General features: G+C 42.9%; 1 protein-coding gene across 2 annotated transcripts in view; it reads right to left on the minus strand.

The window, feature by feature from the left end:
* Positions 1-3,693: 3,693 nt before the first annotated feature.
* Positions 3,694-21,262, minus strand: part of LOC149307459 (synaptic vesicle glycoprotein 2B-like) — a 41,002-nt gene continuing 23,433 nt past the window's right edge. For both annotated transcript variants that reach the window (XM_089539211.1, XM_089539209.1), the window contains 11 exons: positions 15,430-15,610; positions 14,512-14,663; positions 13,374-13,507; positions 12,497-12,586; positions 11,719-11,829; positions 10,620-10,708; positions 10,292-10,456; positions 8,493-8,626; positions 7,597-7,797; positions 6,948-7,107; positions 3,694-6,339 (listed from right to left, as the gene is read on the minus strand). In XM_089539211.1, the coding sequence (XP_089395337.1) occupies positions 6,156-6,339; positions 6,948-7,107; positions 7,597-7,797; positions 8,493-8,626; positions 10,292-10,456; positions 10,620-10,708; positions 11,719-11,829; positions 12,497-12,586; positions 13,374-13,507; positions 14,512-14,663; positions 15,430-15,610 (1,601 nt within the window). In that variant the 3' untranslated portion in view covers positions 3,694-6,155. The remainder of the gene's footprint in view (positions 6,340-6,947; positions 7,108-7,596; positions 7,798-8,492; positions 8,627-10,291; positions 10,457-10,619; positions 10,709-11,718; positions 11,830-12,496; positions 12,587-13,373; positions 13,508-14,511; positions 14,664-15,429; positions 15,611-21,262) is intronic.

Raw genomic sequence — 21,262 nt, forward strand, 5'->3', positions numbered from 1 at the left:
AGACAACTGGGGGGCCGAAGCCAAAAAATAAATAATTAAATAATTTTTTTAAAAAAATTAAATATATAAATAAACCAGGACAAATGTAGGACAAAATTTTCAAATGGAAGATACTTTTTTTAAAAAATGGAGGACATGCGAAAAAATTTGCTGATTTTTTAAAAAATGTTAATATAAATGCATGTTTCTGAGGCTTTTATAGACAATTGCCCCCCAAAGGCCCCGGCGGCAATCGGCGGCAGGACCGGGCTGGGGCCAGTCCCAAGGCCTTGCCGGGCCGCATCTGGCCCGCGGGCCGCAGGTTGCCTACCCCTGTGCTAAACCAATCCAACTGGTTGCATCTTTATTTGTTTTATTCTTTGGACTGTCCTTGGGGAAGGCTGACTATAGGGATATCAAGACGAGGGCTTGCATTTTCAAAATTTACCGCTACGCCATTGAATGCAAAGCACCAAAGACCTTGGACGCTGGCTGTTGTTGTTGTTGTCCCTTTCCCTCCCGTGCCGCGATCAATTACGAAACCTGACAAGGGGAAAATGGAATTGCAAGGCCTGGCCGCCAGTACTTAGCGGAGCAATGGGGCCTGTCTCTCGTGATGCGCTAAAATAATGAGGCCATCCCAGCCAGAGAGCCCAGCCAGGACATTATGGACTCTCCTCTCTCTTTCTGTCACTTTCTGTCGGCGCTTGCTATTTAAATTAAAGTTTGCTGTGATTGAAGATACCCCCAAGTTTGAAGGTCCCAGCACTAAGCTTGCTATGAAATGCAGTGGCAGGTAATTAGCCCTTTATTATGAGACAGGGATTTTATTTCCTTCTGTCTGCTCAGTTTATTTCATTGCAGTGACCTTGAGTTACCATGAATCTCTGTAGTGGATGCTCTGCTAGATCTGATTCTTTCCTCTCTGCTAAGCTCATCCTCTCCCTGGATTTTCAGCAAGCCAGTCTTCTCCCAGATGAGTTGAGCTACAACTCCCATCATCCTCCATCAATGAAACCAATGGACATAGATAGAGTTGGAAGGGGCATCAGTTGGGGACAATGAAAGCTGATGTCTTCCTTTTCACTGAAACAGTGGTTCAAACATTAGTCTTAGTCCAAACTCTTAGTCCACACATTCAGTGTGATATCCAAGATTGTGGAACCTATTTGAAGGAAATGGTTTAATACACTGGGCAGCTCTAAGATCCAGAGTGAATTGACTGATCCAGTGACATGGAAACCGCCAGCCATCACTGGCTTTCCAGCTTAAAGCTTGAGATACTTATTTTTTTATTTGGACAAAAAGTCAAAATAAGCCATATTTTTCAAGCGTTGGCCTGACTTGTTGGCTTTCTAGAGGTATCTGGTTGTCTTTTGGAGGAGGGAGGATTTGGAATTAAAAGAGCATTTGATATCGTTGCTGCTGTTGTTTTAATGTCCTCAAAATGCAGAGATCTGCTGTGATGGCCAATAATCAAGTTCTTACTGGATGTTTCTCAAAGAAGAGAAGCCTTTTTTAGACATCTTGACCTGAATCTTTATGGTAGTATGAATGAACCAGGCTGTGGCTCCCAACTTTTGGTCCTCCAGATGTTTTGGACTTCAGATCCCAAAATTCCTGACCACTGACCAAGTTGGATGGGGCTCCTGACATCTGAAGCCCAAAACAAATAGATGACCAAATATTGGGAACCCCTTAACTAGAGGAGATCCCCTGAATCAACCATTGAATGGAGAGTCAACACATAGATCAACCCTATAGATTCAGTGGGTCTACGTTATTCAGTCTATTAATAGGATTCAGACTATATGCCTAGGTCGGATGGGCAAATTGAGGCATGTGGGTTGTATGTGGCGCCTGGACCCTGAAGCCTTCTGCTAGTCTCCAAAAGATACCCAACACTTCAATTTTTAAAAAATGATATGATTTTCTGACAACTTTTGCCCCAAACCATGCAGAAAGCCCCCAAACACATGAACATATTTGCACTCCATCCGACAATTAGCCAAGAACCCTAGACTTGCCCATTACGACTCCATATTTCTTTGCATTTCATCATAAATTGGTGACAGGGAGTGATACATCACCTCCTGGTTGCCATTTTGAGAAGTACTGCAGAGGAAAACTGAGACTTTCTGTGGCTGGGGTGAAATATGAGGAGAGTAGTCTGGGGGGAATTGTTAGCTGGCCCCAACACATTTGCCCACTCCTGCCCTACATGCAGGGCATCATTGAAGACAAAATGCTAGGGCATGAGTTAGGAAGTTGCAACCCTTTAGCTATGGCTGGACTCCAACAGGCCAAACAAAACAGGGGGATGATGAGAACTGCGATCCAAATATATCTTGAGAGGTATAAATGGCTTTGTATTTACCACGTCTTGTAGGGAAATACATATTGTTCTTTATATTATTTTCTGCCCAGAATCTACTAGCATGAAGAAATATAAGCTTGAAAGTGCACTCTGCAGACAATGGAGCAGACCAATGACGCTGACCTGCTAAAACACATACAGGACCAATTGTGTTTGACTCACATCACTGGTTGTGTGGGCACCAGGTGCCCTCTTGTGGCTGACTTGGTACTAAGTTGGTGCAGTGAAAATATTCCATGTAGAGGTGAAACAAAACATTGCATTCAGTAGTCTAGGCGTAAACAACATTTCCACGGCTCCCAATATTTGTCATGAGCAAATGCATGCACCTCAACTGGAGCATTCACAAATTTGCAACACCTAAAAGCTGTATGATAATGCCAGTTGTGCATTATGTAGTGGCTATTGACCAAGTGTGGTGTGGTGTAGTGGTTACAGCATTGATCTACAACTCTGGAGACCAAAGTTCAAAACTTCCACTTGGACATGGAAACCCACTGGATGACTTTGGCCAAGTCACATTCTTTCAGCCTCAGAAGAAGGCAAAGGCAATCTTGCTGAGAAAGCCCTATGATAGATTCACTGCAGGGCCACCATATGTCAAAAATGACTTGAAGGAACATGACAACAATGAACCAGGCTATATCCAGTTCACCAAGGGGTTAATTTACCAATTTGGGTGGCTGAGGGATACATAAGACCATGGGAGATACTGATCAAACTTTGTGCATGCCACAGAGATGATAAAACTCTGAGCATGGGTCTTCGTAAATGGACTTGAATGTGCAGAGATATAATTGAGTAGTTCTGCAATGTCTGTATTGCAGTGACCCTGAGCTGCTGTGACATTACAACACATGGGCATCTCATGCACAGTGATAGCATCCACAGATTTTGGTATCCATGGACGGTCCTAGAACCAAACTGCAGTGCATACCAAGACCCTACTGTACTGGCATTATCTTCATTTTCGGTTTTATTCCATCCCCACACCACTCCATGCCTTCTAAGGGGGACAATTTCCCAAATCTTCATAGAATATGCAAGTCACATTTTGTGGTCTGTGCATGGTGGAGGAAACACATGCACCAGGGAAGGGGTCATAGAAATGAAGGAACATACCTGCCACATCGAATCAAAGGCCTATCCAGTTGCCCTATAGCAAGGCATAGATACAGTAGTATTCTCCCATTCATATTCTCCAGAAACTAGTATTCAGAGGTATTCTGACTCCAACACTAGAGTTAATACACACCCATCATGACTAGCAACCAATGACTGAGACATCGATCCTAGAATCAACTCCAGAAAACATATAATGACTTGTGACCCTCAAGTGACACATTTGGTTTAGGTTTATTGCAATTTCATTGCTTGACATGGATTTTCCAAAATCGAGGATGTGTTCGGTGGGGAGAAAGACAAGGAATTAGGAAGCAACTCCTTCAAGACAACTGATTGAAAGGGGGAGAGGGGGGGGAATGGAAAGGGGTAAAAAGGAAAACGCAGGTGTCTAGATGGGATTAAACATCTACTGAATAATACATTTCTTCTGTACAGATTATGCTACAGCCACGGATCCCACAGCTAGCAGGAGGAGGTCTTAACACACAGGTTACACAGGTTAGGTATGGAGATGTCCATATAGTGCGCCTGGAGGGGAATCAGCAGAGGCAAATAGAAAGATGCCGGTTTGGATTTAAACTCATCCCTGCCCATTTTTTGCCCCCTAAGAGTGAACTAGACAATATGGCTTTTTTTGACATCATTAAAGAGAACAGGAAGAAAGAAGCAGCGAGGGCATTAAAGCTGACTGCGAAGAACGAAGAGGAGGAGAATACAGTTCATGCAATTCGAGGAGATGCATAAAACCAGCTGGTTTTCAACACAGTCTGTCCATATGCCCTAAGAAAGATTGTGGTGCAAAGAGGCAGTTTTTCATATGGCATGTCTCTGAGGATGGCTCGTTTTTCCTGATTGTGTTTTGTTTGAAGAGCTCTTTGCCAACAGCGTAGACCCTCAGCTGCAACCCTCCGCAAGCGTGAAAGAAATCAAACCGTAAGCAAAGAATTCAGCGGAAGTCTTTGGGCCTGGGCTAGAACAGATGTTTCTTCAGATCCTCTTCAGATTGCTCATGGCCTCATAGACAACAGGTCAAAGTAGAACTTGGTTCATCCATCAGAAGTCCAACTTGATGCAGAGGTCCAACCTGATGCTATTAATCTTTGACATACAACAGAGCCACTTAACATGTTTGTTCCATCATTTCTTCCTGATGCTGGAGCCAAGCATGGTTGGCTTAAGTCTGAGGCCATCCCAGCCATGTTCAGAGGAGCTCAACAAATCCCCAGAGTTTGGAGGATGTTTTTCTTTTTGCAAAGTATATGAAGAACTTTCTTTCTCCCTGCTTGGCTGAAGATCAGATATTTAATCTGTACAACGCAATGATTTCTGCGGAGTGCAGTTCCTCTACAAAAGAAACCGCTGACATGGCTACTCCCCTAACTGTGCTTTACAGTGTTCCAGTCAGGCAGAAATCTCTATGTAGTTTAGACATTTTCCATTGGTAAATATGGCTATAATACTGGTAAAAATTTCTGCAGTCCCCATCGTCTTAAGTTTACCAACTGGACTCCTATTTACACTGCAGGATATGTACATATTTGGTTTCAGGAATCACATAATGTTCAGTGAAGAAAACAGGAGTGGAACTAGTTAGACCAACAACAACAACAGCAACAATAACATCAACATATACCCCCCTTATGGTAAAAAATATGCTTCCGACCCCAAACCAATGCATCTCAAAGACTGCCAAGGTGTATTAAATTAAATGCCAACCATTCCTTTTCACTATTTCCTATCCCAACTGAATGCAATGAAAATATATGTGGGTAACAGGTTCATTTCTAGTTTGTGTTATGAATGACTTGATGCAAATGGAATGGGAAGTTTATTCAAAGTAGCAAAGCAAACATAGATGAGGATTTTCCAGATTGAACCATGGATATAAATTACTTAAGCAGAGGATTAGACTAAATACATTAAGAGGCCCATTGCAAATCTATGGTCCTTGGTGTGAGAGAAAGAAGGATTGTCCAGTTGCCAAGGATAGGCTCAGCGTCTTCCTCTGTGAAAACACAAAGACTAGACTGGGCATCTCGCTTTGGGTTTTCTAAAGTAGCGCTCATCCTCCGCCAAACGTCGAACCAATGGCTGATGACTTTCCCAAAAAAGATTGCCCCCTGAGCACACATTTGGTTGCCGTTGCTGAATGAGCTTGGATTTCCCCCATGGTTTGCTTGGAAAGGTATAGAAATGCAGACAAGCCATTCAGTTGAGCTCTGAGAGGGTCACTTGGGTGGCGGAGTGGCTTGTGGCACTCCCTACAACACACATACACACACACTGACAACGACATGCACAATCACAATGCTGCTGCGGATATCAATTCGTGTTTGAGATGGTCACACACATTCGGCCAGAAGACAGGGCTCCGATGGCCCCCTAAAAAGTGTTAGCTCTGAAGCAATGAGCAAAGCTCTGGGTGTGTATCTGTATTTGTGTATGTGTTTGTGTGTTTGTGTGTGTATAAGCCTGGCCATGTGGGCACCATCGCCACTTCACACTTGTCCTAGAACTAAGGTTTTGACGTTCGCTCAGTGGGGTGCCTCCTCCTCTCCTCTTCCCTCCCCCCAAATCTGAGGTATCAGTGGAGAAATACTGGCGGACGTTTTGATTTAAAGCACGGCCCTCCATAGAGTAGTCTGTCGACATTCCCTTTCTCCATTCAAATGGCTCACATCAAGACTTGGTCACGCGTCTCTGGCAGCCGCAGGGCAAGGAGACCTCCTCCGACCAAAGCGGAGGAAGCCAGGAGGATAGGGACCACTTTGGTTATGCCAACGAAGGAGGCAAAGATCGAGTTTCCCAAGATGGCCCCGATTTTGCAGATCCCATTGAGTATGCCAAAGGCTGTGGCTCTGTGACAAAGGAAGAAGAGGTTCAAAGAAAAGTTAAGAACTAAAGAAGCAACACTTCTCAACTTCAGAACTTTTTCATTATTCTAAACCCGAACTTGAAAATACCATTGAGATGTCTTACCCATGAAGTCTTTATCCAGGGATTCAAACATCCACAGCTTGAAAATAATTCAAGACAAGTATAAATTCTTAATAGCAAACCTTGGGCCCAAACAGACAGGCCAAAATAAAGCTGCTTCAGGTCACTTTGGAGGTATGCTGTTTAAATGATGCATGCGTTCCAAGAGGCCGGAACCGTGCCAAAGCCAGTCCTAAGGACTGGAGCACAGCTTTGGTGCAGCTTCTGGCCTCTTAAGATGCGTGTGTCATTTAAACAGCATACCTCCAAAGTGACCCGAAGCAGCTTTATTTTGGCCGGTCTGTTCGGGCCCCTTGTTTGCTAGACAGAAGAAATCTTTTCCCAAGTGAGTATATTGAAAGAGCTTTCCTTTAAAAAGTAACACATTCAAGGTCTGCTTTGGACCCTCCGAGATCTGAGCCACCAAAACCTTCCACATTTGGTTTTCTGATTCTTTTTCAACTTGTAAGAGATCAGCAGGAAAGGTCACCTTTTATGCGTTGGGTAGAGCTCCACAGTGATGACATCCAGGGCATTCCAGGCGGCAATGCTGGTGCCACAGAAGAGGCACTGCCAGCCGATCATGGCCGACTCACTGTTGCCAAAGAACAAGAAGAAGCAGCAGACAGCGGAGATCAGCATAGAGCCCCCTGCAAGACAGAGCAGGATTGAAAGGGGAACCATGCGTTTTTAGATGGATCAAATGCACAGGAATAGCACTTTCTGTTCCTTTTCGCCCTTGACTGCTACATTTGCTTAAGGATGTTGTTTTAGGGAAAAGTCAAAAGCATCTTTGAAGTCAAGGGTCTAGCTCTGTTAATCTTAACAGAAACAGATCTACTGAATCAATGGGATTTATCTGTGTGCATCTACACTGTGGAAATGAAACAGTTTGACACCACTTTAAGTGCTATAGCTCCATCCTGTGGAATCCTGGGATCGTTTTACATAGTCTTTAGCCTTCTCTGCTAAAGAGTGTTGGTGCCTCATTAAACTAGAAATCCCAGGATCCTGTAGGATGAAGCCATGACAGTTAAAGTTGCATTAATTCTGCAAAATGCAGGTGCAGCCCTGGAATCCATGCAACATGGAGAAGCTGCAGATGCTCCCACATCTATAGGTCATCCACACAAACTCACCGATCATCTTGATCCTCCCAACTTTGTCCATCAGCAATGCGGAGATTATATTGCCAGGCAATACTGAAAGGCTGCCTAAGAAGCTGACCAGGTAAATGAGGAAATCGTTGTCTCGCTCAAAATCTAGTTGGCAACCTTTCTTCTGCTCCAAGAAGGTGGAATTCACAAAGGTGCACTCAATGAATTTGTGTTCATAAAGGTCTGATGGAGGAAGAGACAGAATATAGTTATAATTCTAGGTCAGGGATAGGCAACTTCAGAGGAATAGGGACAAACTTCCATGCACACACACACACAGCATCCCTTGGTAAGCCACACTGTCACATTTTTGTGCGCTGGAAATAATGCGTCACTTCCAGCTGCCATTTTGGCTGATTTCTCCCACAACAAACTACAAATCCAAGGATTTCAGAGCACTGAATTAAAGCACCGTCAAGACATATTATGTCTGGAGTGTAGATGAGGTCAAGGTTGCACACTGAAACCCTGTTAGTAAATGGCAAAGATGCATATCTAAGATAGTGCTCCAATGTGCACTAGGCACTTCTGGTGCACACTGGGAACCTCTCATGCACATCAAGCACTTCTGATGTCTGACACTTCCATTGTTCTCTGGCACAACTTAGCCAGTGTCTGGATGGTCATTGGGAAGATGTTCAATGCACATCAGTAGCCATTTCACATCATAGTGCATCAATCACTTGATTGGCTAACATTGTGCAATGGGCGGCCATACATTTTAACATCAAGGTAGCCCCTAGGTAAATACAGATGTTATGGAATTGCCCAGTCCTCTTTTCTGCCCATGCAAGGCTACTTACAAAGACATGTCCCTCTAACTAGCCAAGGACAGGAGCTCTTGTGTTCACACCAACAAATGTCTTCTTCTCCCTTACCTGTATTAAAGAAGACGGTTCTGACAATGGTGCAGTTTCTGAAGAAGGTCTCACTCGCTGTGACATCTTCAAAGTAGCACTCCTCAAACACTGAATCCTCAAAGGTCACATCCCTGAACTTCATCTTCATGAACCTGCAGTGTTGGAAATAACAATAATATTGTCCATATGTCTATACAAAGTTGGCTTATATCCTCAACTCATTTCTAAGCTGAGGTGGGTCACATGTGGACCTCCAAATTTTGTTTGAACTACAGCTCCTAGACATAGAATTATAGAGTTGGAGGAGACCTCAAGGGCCATCAAGATCAACCCTCTGCCATGCAGGAATACACAGTCAAAGCACCATCAAGAGTGTAATGGATTGCCATCTTTGGATGTGCACCTTTCTCGAGTGTTTTAGGCTGTCGCCACATTGCAAAATGAATGCAGTTTGACGCCGCTTTAACTGTCATGGTTCCATCCTACAGAAACCTAGGATTTGTAGTTAGTTGTGGTATCATTGCTCTCTGACAAATAAAGTTAAATCTGTCACAAAACTATGAATCCCAGAATTTCATAGCATTGAGCCATGGCAGTGAAAGCAGTGTCAAACTGCATTCATTCTTCAGTGCAGATGCAGCCCTAGTTGCATATTCCTGAATAACAGAGCATTGGACAAATGGCTCTTGGGACCCCTTCCAGCTCTAAAATGCTATGATGCTATGAAATTCAGAATATGAACTTCCAAGGAGATGGGAGGGGAAAATGAATTAAAATCATATAAATTAGGAAGACGGTTTTGCATAAGACTCCTCATTCTCGCCCAATCTCAAATTATTCTAACCTCTGCGCAACTTAAAAGAATGCAAGTATTATGGAGAACTAGGTCATGCATTGCCTTATGTCAGATAGACGCTAGATGTCAGCATATCCAAAGGCAGAAAGAAACATCATGTTCTCTCTGCATCTTCTTCTTATTTGTCTCATCCAATGTAGACCCATTGAATCAATGGGATTTATCTACATGTTTGCTCCACAAATCAACAATAGATTCAATGGGTCTACTCTGTTTGAGAATCCTACTAATAAGAGTCGTACTTATCGCTCCTTGAAGCCCAATGAAGAACTAAAACCGATCGGCTGGTTTGATTATATTCATTTTGAACACAACAGGGTTCTAAATGAATGGGGAATAGATGTCATGTTTAATGTGTTTTTATCCTGTTTAAGCTAGTTTATTGTTTTAATATGGCACTGTTTAGAATAGTTTATTGTTTTTATCTGTATGTACCCCCTGCAATCCTGCAATAAAAGCCAAGATAGAAATATTTTGGGAGATATTTAGCCGTCCCGCTCAGGGAGCTCTGGTGCTACAACAAACTACAAATCTCAGGATTCCATATGATGGAGCCATGACAGTTAAAGCAGTGTCAAACTGCATTAATTCTATAGTACAGATGCAGCCCTGGATCCACACAACCGGGAAAATCTAGAAGAGGAAGGGCTTGAGATCCACTGCATTAATTCTGCAAGATGGAGGTTCAGCACTGGGATGGTTCCTATACAATCCACAGCAGGCTATGGTCCTTTGGTCACAGATCAAGGCCACCTTGATCAAAGCGCAAGCCAAGAACACACTCATCTCCAACCAGGAAAGACTTCTGTAGTCTACAGAAAGACCTATGGGAATTGTAGTCACCAGTAAGGTGTCAGTTGAAGAAGGCTTGCCCACCTAAAGAGATGCCACTACTCCAAAAAGCCACTGTCTCCACAACCTGTAGTGCTCATGCTGGTGAACATGAAGGGCGCACACTCACTTGTCATTGATATATGTCCCATTCCTGTGGACTTGGTTTTCCAGGGTGAAGTTGAAGGTGATGTCCTTCACCGATTCCTGGTAAAAGACTTTCTCGCGAGACTTATATGCTTCGTCTTGGTAGTAGCGTATCATGTCCGGGAACCAGACAATAAGGCCGTAGTAACTGGGAGAGAAAGAGAATTAAAGACAGTGTGGCTCCTTGGTGCTTTCTTAGTTGGGGCACAACAAATATGAGGCTTTAGCTCAGTATTCATTGCAGGAGGAGGAGGAACACATCGTACATAGTCAATGGCTAAAAAGTGACATGGGTCCTCAATGACACATACCTTAAGGCCATAGAGAACCAGACAATTGCCAGAAACAGGGTATTCATTCTATACTGGGCTGTCAAACAGTAAAGCACATTGTCCAAAACCTAGAGGGGAGAAAGTACAAAGATTTTCTTATGGCTCTGACTGACATGTCTTAGCAAAGAGTTGTTCATTGATGGAAATAAGAGACATGTGCCTATTTTATTCCAATGCAAAATGTGTATATGAGGGTTTTAAATGTATTTAAGGTAGCTTAGAGATAGATAGATAGATAGATAGATAGATAGATAGATAGATAGATAGATAGATCCTGCTTCATTGAACTAATTTCAACGTAGTGGACATCGTTCAGCTAAAATCTATAGATACATTCAGCCCATCTTATCCCTAGAATCCTAATCCATGGATTCAACCATCCATAACTTGAAAGTATTAAAATATATACATAAATTCCCAAAAGCAAACCTTGATTTTGCCATTTTATATAAAGGACACCATTTCCATGCCATTGTAATTTAATGATACTTGAGCATTTGCTAATTTTGGTATCTGTGGGCAGGACCTGGAACCAAACCCCAGTAGATAAGAAGGATTGACTGTATTATTTTTTTAATGTTTTATATGGGTATGTTTTATTCAATTCAGTGTTTCCATTAACTATTTCATATGATTAATCGATAGAAGGAGAGACAGTGTGGTGTAGTGGTTTGAGTGCTGGACTAGAACTCAGGGCGCTCATGCTGGTGGAATGATGAATTCACTCCAGGTTCATTGGTGCTGTCCATAGAACTGAACCTGATATCTGCGAAGTAGGTTCAGCCCTTGGATAGCTAGCTACAATCTGGAATTGATACACCTCCCATAACATGGAAGCTGCCATTGTAGGTAGAAAACTGTTGCGCTTGCATCCTGCTGGAGGTCTTTCCATGGGCAACTGTTTGGCCACAATGCCAACAGAGCATTGGATGGGCTGCAATATAGCTGAGAAAGAACACCGTTTTTGATTATTTATGGCATCCCAAAGAAGGAAAGGGGAAGAAGAATGAAAAATGTATATCTATATATAGTGCTGGTTCTGTTTTTAGTCCATAGTCCCCATTGCACCATGCCATACCTGTCTGAAGGTAGTTGTGGCTCTGACAAAAAAGCGCTGGTACCATGTTCCCGTGGAGCTCTGGATTTCAATGAACTCATCTATCTGCTTTGGAGTTTTGATGTTGGCCACCTGGAGAAGCAAAAACAAGCAGATGGTTTTAACATATTGCTATGCATTTAAGTATGGTTTTATAACTGTAAATTTATATATTTTGGAAGGGAGGTTCAGGGTTGGAGGTTTGGGGGTGTCTGTTGTTTTTATTACCTTGGATTGTATAAACCTTGCTGTTACCCGCCTCGATCCCCAAAACAGAATAAATAAATATGTGCTTGACTACAACTCCCATCATCCCCCAAGACCACATGCTTATTGGGGACAATGGGAGTTGTAGCCAACCCAGTTTACCTTCAGGAGGCTGTCGAATTAAAATCATCCACCCCCAACTCCCTGCAATGTTGAAATAAATCTTGAAGGTGACATTTAGCCCTCAAACACACACAGACACACTTCGATTCCATCATCAAAATCTCTAAGGAAGGGACCAAAGTAAATCATGGATCGAGGGGAGAATAGTGAGATCCACATGAGCGTGCCAAGATCCCCATTGCTCACCCCCAAAAATAAAATACTATATCTAAAATTGGATAACCCAACCCCTAGAAATCTGAAGGATGTAGGGGCATGTGCTGAATTTAAACACTATGGTGGGAGCGAATGTACTTGTATGTGTACTAAATAATATCTTTGAAAATATAGACGTAAAAATGTACCGAGGGAGGTATGGTCTACTGCTCACCGTAAACACTCTTTCTGGCTCTCCTTTGGCTCTCATGTTGGTGTCATGGACTTGTTTGAGGATCATCCAAGCTTCATCATGCTTCCCTATCTTAAAAGACCAAAGAGACATCGTCATGTTAATAGTCTGGAATATCAGTGTGCAAATATCAGTGCGCAGCACCTTTGAGACTAACTGTGCAAAAGACGTTGTAGTACAAGCTTTCATAGACTTGGTCTACAACCTCCGTGAAAACTTATGCTACAACATCTTTTGCTCAGTTGGTCTCAAAGGTGCAACAAGATCCCTTTGTATACAGAAAAATCAAAGTAAGCCATGTCAGAAATATTACATCACCTAGGAATTACCTTTACAGTTTCAAGACCTATCATTTTCAGGGATGTAATCCTTCACTAATTTTCGTCTCGAATGTGTAATTGTAGCAGAAATTAATATTTATACAACAGAAAATGGTACTTGTGCAGAAATATTATTTTTGACACAGAAAAAGCTGTTTGTTGTGCAGGAAAAAAGTGCTGTAACTAGGGACTTATTTTGCACATGGTTAATGTTCATAGCAAACAGCATTTTCTGTCTGTAAAAAAGCCTTTTTTGATGTTTTCTGCACAAAACAATTGCAGGCAAATCAGACTAAAGGATATGCTCAGCATATATTTAGAAACAGTGCTCCTTCGTGTAGTAAAAGAAGTCTGTTTGTTCTAGCATGAGCTTTTCTCACCTCCTGTATCTTGCTTTGTGTTGTGACTGGTCTTTGGGAAATAAAAACAAGCTTAATTCGAAAGTCTGTTTGCAGAGGTAAGATTTTTAGATTGGAAAACTGCTACAGAACGCAAAGCTGGGAGCACTTACATTTCCATTTCCAGATGAAGTTTCTTACCTCCAGCAAAAACCGTGGACTTTCTGGCATGAACTTCAGCGCTATGAGAGATGCTATGCAAGGGAGGGAGCAGACAACCACAAAGACCCTCCAGCTGTGGAAGTGATAGCTGGTCCCCATACTGAAACCCCATCCTAGGAGCAAGAAAAAGAGAGACACAGCTCAATACTAAAAGACATACTTGATGTGCAGAGTTCCAGGTTTAGTCTATGGTAAAGTGACTTGAGTAACTGGATCTCTGCAAACTCTTGCCAAATGAACTGTCCTCCTCCCAGGAAATGTTCAGGACTAAGGTGTTAATAAGGACACATGTGGGAAAGGGAGGGAAAGAGATAGCATGCGTTGTCCTCTAAACAAGTATAATTTAAAACATATAGCCATGTAGGGGTAAAATGAAAACACAGACTTCCCATATATGATTCGCACCCCCATGAAATTTCCCTTCGCTTTCAAAATTTTTGGCGTTATAGCAGTAAGTTAAAACTTCAGAAAACACCTCCAAAAGTAGCTGTGTTGACCACACAGCAATGTACAGTAACATCCAAAATCCACAAAAGAGCAATATCTTTATGAGGCCAGCCAAAATGTACAGAATACATCAAGCATCGAAAACCTGCATCATGCATTTTGTGCATTTGGGTTGGTCCAATAAAGGTATTGCTGTTTTGTGGATCTGGGGTGTTAAAACTTTAAGTCAGCATTTAAGTCTGTGTTTAGGCATCCAAAGAAAAGGAGCAGACCAAATGACCTAGGGAATGTGAAAGCAGCAAATATGTGAATGATTCCCAACCTTTCGCTCTCTGCAATGATAGATGTCTGGGGGCTGCAGGAAAAAATCCATGCGTCTTACCATTGTTACACAAGAGACAATTTCCTGTGGCATTGCAAGGATGCCACAGCTCCTGATCTCAGGGTTTGGACCAAAGATCTCATGGAGAGAGGTTCTCCAACAATTGTGAGAATTGCACTAAGCTCAGAGTAACGTGGAAGACTGGCAATGAGTAAAATATGATGGCAGTGATGATACTGTTAATTTAAAAGTTATAGTGCTCCAACAGTGTGACCCTTGGCTGAAACAGGAAGGTGGCAACTCTGAGCCTGAGTGCAAAGATTGTCATCCAGACGCAGAAATGGTTACCATAATGTGGAATGATGCTCCAGGCCATGATAGAGGCATAAAGCCCTCCGATCATCCAAAACATGCAGAGCCAGCTCAGGTGCTCCCCTCTTTTCTCCCGGGACAGGAATTCAGAGAAATAGGCAAAGACAATGGGGAGGGATCCTCCAATGCTAAGGAAGAAAAGGGACAGTCAGAAAAACAGAACACCCAACAAGAGCATCATCTAAAATGTGCAACGGCACAAGCAAAAACCCCATATTACGGGTTTGTCCCTTGCATCTCTGTGCATCTTAGAGTGTATGACGGTGAAAAAGAGCACCCAGAAAATACAAACCTTCTTTTAAAAAATAAAATAAAAGTAAAAATAAAGTTTATAGCCTTTGGAGTCATTTGGTTGGTTCCAATAAAGCAGTGTTGCATAAAACCCTTGGGACCCAAACATGCAATGCCTGGGGCCTCCTTGAAGCCCCCAAACCCTTCTGACCCACAACTTAAAGAAAATTAGTGCTCATTTTTGTATTTAAAAAAACAGTTGCAAAAATGATTTACTTTCTGCTTCATCCCAAAAGCAAAAGACAGTGGGAAGTACCCTGGGTCCTTGGTATCCACTGGGATTTGGTTCCAGTACCCTCTGCAGATACCAAACTCCATGGATGCCCAAGTCTCTTTATATACAATGACACAGAAAAATGGTTCTCCTTATATAACAGGGCAAAATCAAGGTTTGCATGTTGATGTATTGTTTTTTGGATATTTTGGTTGAATGCAGAATCTGTGGATACTTGAGGGCTAACTGTAGACCAAAATAGCAGGAGGAAGCGATGTCCCCCAAAATGTCTGCATCATTGTAATAAAGGATGCATTGGGATGCTATGATGCTATGATTCTTCATATTAGAACAAACTGACCCTGTCTTTCAGCTAGTGCAATACATACCCAAAACCAGAGATAAGGCGGCAGAAGAGAAAAAAACCATATCCTTGTACAAAGGAGGAGAGGAAGCCAAAGGTAGCATTGATGGAGAGCGAAAGGGTCAGGCATTGCTTCCGGCCCAGTTTGTCTGCCAGGCCGCCCCACAAAATGGCTCCAACCATCATGCCCAGGTAGACGATCAATCCTACGGAAGAGAGGGAGGACAAGGATACTTATATTTTAAACAAAGAAGCAACACATCTATTTCATTCGTATTTCTTGAATGCGATTCGGAACAGAATTTATAGCTGCTAGCAAACTCTGGCAAACCCAAAGGAAGACAATGCATTTGATCCAAAGTTCTGCAGTTGGTTGACAGTTTGGATCATCTTCTATAATGTGAGAGTTTGTGTCATTTACATAATTACACGCAATTTTGTGAGGTATTTTGCCTTCTCTGTTGAAGCGCTCTCAAGACCCCCTAAAGTACAAATCCCAGAATTCCATAGCATTCAGTCATGGCAGTTAAAGTGGTGTCAAGTTGCTTAGGACAACAACAAATAAGAAATCCTGCACATTGCAGAAGGCCAGTTCAAAGGCCTAGCAGAACAAAAGGGGTTTTACCTGTTTTCAAAAGCATAGACTGTGTAGAAGAAATTGTAGCATCAGCTTTTGTAGACTTGGTCTACTTCTTCAGATGTATTATTATTATTACTGTTATTACTATTATTACTCAAGGTGGCTAACAAATCTAAGTTAAAACCAATTAATTAAAACAATTAAAAACATGACCTTATTAAAAAGCGGCACTCAGGTGAGCATGGCTGCGCATGGGACGGGAGCCTGCTGAGCTCCTGCCGGCTGCAAATGAGATCCGATTTTCACTAGAGGGCAATATGCGCTGAGCCATTGGCCATGCCTGACTAAACTAGCTGTCACTACAGAGAGAAAGAGCCCCAGAGGGCCGTGATATTCCAGGCATCTAAGCGGCTTAAGAGCGTACACGTGTGCCATACGTGCGACGGGATTGTCAGACAGGAGCATGATGTCTTAGTCCCGCTAACTCACCCCAACGCAACTGGTGCAGGAGAAACAAAGGATGGATGAGGGAGAAGAATTCCCTTTTGGTTGCTGAGATCCAGAAGGTGGAAGTAAAAGAAAGCCTACCTCTGTCTCTGAAGGGTTGGGCATAGATTGGTAAATTATTATTTCATGGGAAACAAAGAAAAAACAAAGTCTCCAATCTCTTTTGTAGAAGTGCTTGGACAAAACAGCAGCATGGATTGCGCAAACAGTTATTCAAATGCCTTTTGTAACTAGTTGTGCGACTTACTGCATGCCCACCATTTAATAGATAAAAACTGGAGCATATGTCGGCCCCATTCCCACTTACAGTTAAATCGGTGTGTGATCCGAATAATCGATGGATTGATTCAACAGCGGAGCATGGTTCCCACTACATTTGCCCCGGTCGCATTTTTCCCTCTAAAATAACCCACTTGTGGTTCACATTCACAAACGAATCGGTTCAAAATGGACCCGCTCCAGTTGGCCGAAGGGCAAATTTAAACCGATTCCGATCCGCATCTTGTTCATACTTGCGCAGAATCGATTTATCGAAAAAGACACGGAAAAAAATCAGCATCAAAAAGACGCAGGTTAAATGGGTCTGGTGCATGGCCTCCCTCGCCAAATCACTTCAGCTATTCGATTTAAGTGGGAACCAGGGTTATTTGAACCAGTTATTTGTGTTATGCATGTACATACAAAGACATCATTCTGGTGCGTAGCTTATCTTTTGTCTTGCAAAGAGCTGGGTGAGCTATGCATCATTAAGAATGAAAAGACAACAGAGAAAGAGAGAGACAAAAGAGATTACAAAGATGCTCAATTGGATACATCTGGAATCTGCTTTAAATTTAACTGATTACATTGATTTGACTTGGACCTTACCCTGAGATCTTAAGATATTGGCCTGAATCTCAGAACACTTGGCGCAATGCTTCTAACCAGACCAGGATTAAGCAATAGGATTCAGGCCATAGGGTGGGATAGAAATGGCTGGATATGAATAAATGCAATAAACAAGCACCCAGAAGCGCATTCAATTAGCGCCAAAGGGCAGCCGACACCAGCACTGAACAGGCGACAGATGGCATCCTTCAAAGGAATAAATTCAGCTTGAAAGCTCTCAGTTGCCAGTCCCTAGGGTCCAATAATCCATGCATATCTTGGAACTAGGGATATACCCCTTTCGGAGTGCAATTAGGGGGGGGAAATCCTCAATGGCTCCATCCACACTGCAGAAATAACGCAGTTTGACACCACTTTAACTCCCAAGCTAAGAATGGTCATTTGTGGTGGCATCAGAGCTCTCTGGCAGAGAAGGCAAAATGTCTCACAAAACTACCACTCCCAGACGTCCACAGCACTGAACCACGGCAGTTAAAGTGGCGTCAACCTGGATTATTTTCTGCAGTGTGGATGCAGCCTTGGAGAGTATGCTGTCTCATGAAGCAGCATTTGGCTGAAAGGCTCCCAATCTCTACCACACTTTTCCTCCTGCAACACGCCGGCAGTAGTATCGATTCGTCCAAAATTTACAACCTGGGAAAGACAGAATGTTCTCAACCGGCAAATGTTCCTGGAGCAGAAATAAAAAGACTGGAAAACAAATGCAAAAAAACCTCAAGCAAAACACATAACCATGCAAAGTCCTTGGTTTGCTGAGAAGAATGGTGAAAACAACAACAACATATTTTGCAGTGGGCTCACTTATTCTAACCAGGGGCAAACAGGGAATAGACGGATCACCTCTCTGGCCCACCAAAAGTGTTCGGCTAAATTAAAAGACAATGCAGCATTAAAAATATTGGGGGAAACACACTGGAAGATTTAGTAGCAGAAGCCTTGAAAGCAAATAGCAATCAGGGCTTGGAGGAGTCCATAAATAATGCCCCTTCTCCTCCTCATCCAAAGGTGTCAGCAAATCCTTTGTGCTGAATCACACAGCCTTTAGCCTTTGCCAGCGCCTGGCTGCAAGCCAACTGTGGTTCCCTTTCATTTATTCATTATTCAATTCCCTCACTCCTGCCCTCCCACTGAAGGGATTGTAATGCAATAGATTGATTGTTCCTGATGATATGCATGTGTGCAAACGCACACTCACCCAGACCCATTATGCAGCATGGCCTGCGCCAGAGTCTTAAATTTCAGTTTGCAGACAGTTGGTAATGTGTCTCCACCAGAAGCACCTTCCCCATCACTCCATCTATCCATCCATCCACCCCTTTGTTTATATCCCGCCTTTCTACCATACTGGGGCCTGATTCCCACTACCTTTTAAACCAGATCATAAATTGGTTTGAATCGGGTCAAATGACCCTGGTTCCAACTTGAATTGATTTGCTGAACCGATTTGGAGAGGAGGGTCATGCGCTAGTCCCATTTAACCTGCATCCTTTTGACACCGATGTTTTCCACGTCTTTTTGGATAAATCGATTCCGCACAAGTGTGAACCACAAGCACACAAAGCACCACTCCAGCATTTTGAAAGGAAGCAATCGTCATCATCACCATCATCATCCTCTCCTGACTGGGAGCATCACCGATGCCATTAGAGTGGTTCATACACCCTGCATGAGCTCATGCTCTTTCACTTAGATTAAGTACAAGTGACCAGGATGGGTAAATTGCTTTCTACAGAGAAAATCCATTGTGCCAGCTGTTCATCCAAAGCTTCTTAAAAACAGAAGCTCCCCTTTACACACATGCGCGCAAACACACACACAAGCCATGCACACTTGTACAAATGTATCTGATCTAACTCCTCCATTTCCCTTTTGCACTTTCCAGTCGATGTATGGCAACTTCATAGAGTTTTCTCAGAGGTGGCCTTAACAAATGATATATGATCATATATCTACCTGATATATTTATTCTTGCAATTGTCTATTTTCATATAAGCAGCCGAGGAACTGGGTTTTAATACTCAGGAGGCCATGCTAAAATAAATTGTTGGAGTTCTTGCTTTGCACCTTCAAGTCATTTTTGGCTTGTGGCAACCCTATCACGGATTTTCTTGGCAAGATGTATTCAGAGGAGGTTTGCCAATGCCTTCCTCTGAGGCTGAGAGAGTGAGACTGGCCCAAGGCCGAGCAGGGATTCAAACCCTGGTGTTCCAGTGTCCTACTCCAACACTCAAACCACTGCACCATACATCTCCATTCCGGTTCCCAGCCTGCACACATCACAACCACAACCCCCTCCACCATTCATATGGCCATCTACACACCCTGGCCTTAGGCAACATCTTTCCTGCTGCCATTTTCATTCAGCAACTATAGTTGAAGCTCAACTTGTCACCTCATCACCAGACCCACAAGTTCTGCATATCTATCACTATTCATATAGTCCTACTATACAGGTCCTTCCTGGTCACCACTCCATGCCACCAAGGCTGCAACTACACCGCTTGGCCAGGCTTTTTGCTAAAGACCTGAACACAGAACGCTTGCCGATGCCTCGTTTAAAGTGAGGACTAATGCTCATCGTTCTTCCAACCCTGGACTGAAGGAGACACTGACATCCGGAAGATGAGAACAAAAATAATCCCATCTGGGACACACCGGCTGGGCTGAATCGCTGCCAGGTGCTGTAATATCTGACGGACTTTCATTTATGGAGACTTAGAAAGGGAAAGTGTTGTCTAAAAAGAAATGATTTGGACTTCTATTATGTAACATAAGGAAACTTAGACATGGATATAAAGACCTGAAACTTCATTGCAATGATAAAAAAGAAGGAATGAGCTAGCGAGGAATAGTAAGTAGAGGTTTATACAATGACTCTGCAGACCAGGGTTCAAATCCCTGTTTGGCTATGGAAACCCATTGAGTGATCTTAGCACAGGATACACACTCTCAGCCTCAGAAAAGCCTGTGATAGGGTTGCCTTAGCATTGCCATAAGTTGAAAATGACTTGATGGCACACAACAATAAAATAGAGGAAAGTAATATGAGTAGCATGTGATACATAGAGCTTGGAACCATGGCCAGTGACCGCATTGGCTTGGGTCTTCCAGGAGTTATCATCCAAATAAGTAACTTTTTCAAGCACTAGTCAGTCTGGTAGTCTATGCAATAGATAATTCTCCAAATACATGCTCCACTCTAGTAATCCTGGGAGGAGATCATGCACTGCTCCAGATATTGTTGAACTGCAGCTCCCAGCATTCTTCATCCTCGGCTATACTGGCTAAGACTACTAGGAGTTGCAATCCAGTAACATCTGGAGGGTCACATAGTTTCCATCCTGGCCTAAATCTAGTTATTAGTCCTAGTAAGAATATACTTACTGAACCCATAGGAAATCAACTTTTAAGTAACCTTTATTGATTCAGTGGGTTTACTCAAGTCAAGTCTAACAATTTTATTTAAACCATTCTATTATACCAGTCCCAGAAATCTGCCAAGAAATGTTGTACTGAAGGGTGAGCTATGGGGGGGGTGACTGAGAAAGCAACCTCGCACCACATCCTTGTTCCCATTTTGTTCTTATTCCTCCTGGGTCCACACTGGAATTGGGACTGGGAGGGGACTCACACACTGGAATCCGCCAATAAACATTATTCCAAACGATTTAAAATTTCCCACAAAGCATTTATCCTCTCACACTTCCAGGGTATGTTGCACTGCCACTTTCATCATCCCCAGCCATGGTCTGAGGATGATGGGAGTAGTACTCCAACATAGCTGCCTGGAGAAGGTGAAAGAAGCCTGTGAAGTTGAAGGCTTTCATGGCCAGCATCCATAGTTTTTGTGGGGGTTTTGGACAATGTGGTCATGTTCTAGAAG

This window comes from Sceloporus occidentalis, unplaced genomic scaffold (assembly GCF_023333645.1).
Source record: "Sceloporus occidentalis isolate IW3139 unplaced genomic scaffold, rSceOcc1.0.p SCAF_9, whole genome shotgun sequence".
Lineage (NCBI taxonomy): Eukaryota > Metazoa > Chordata > Lepidosauria > Squamata > Phrynosomatidae > Sceloporus > Sceloporus occidentalis.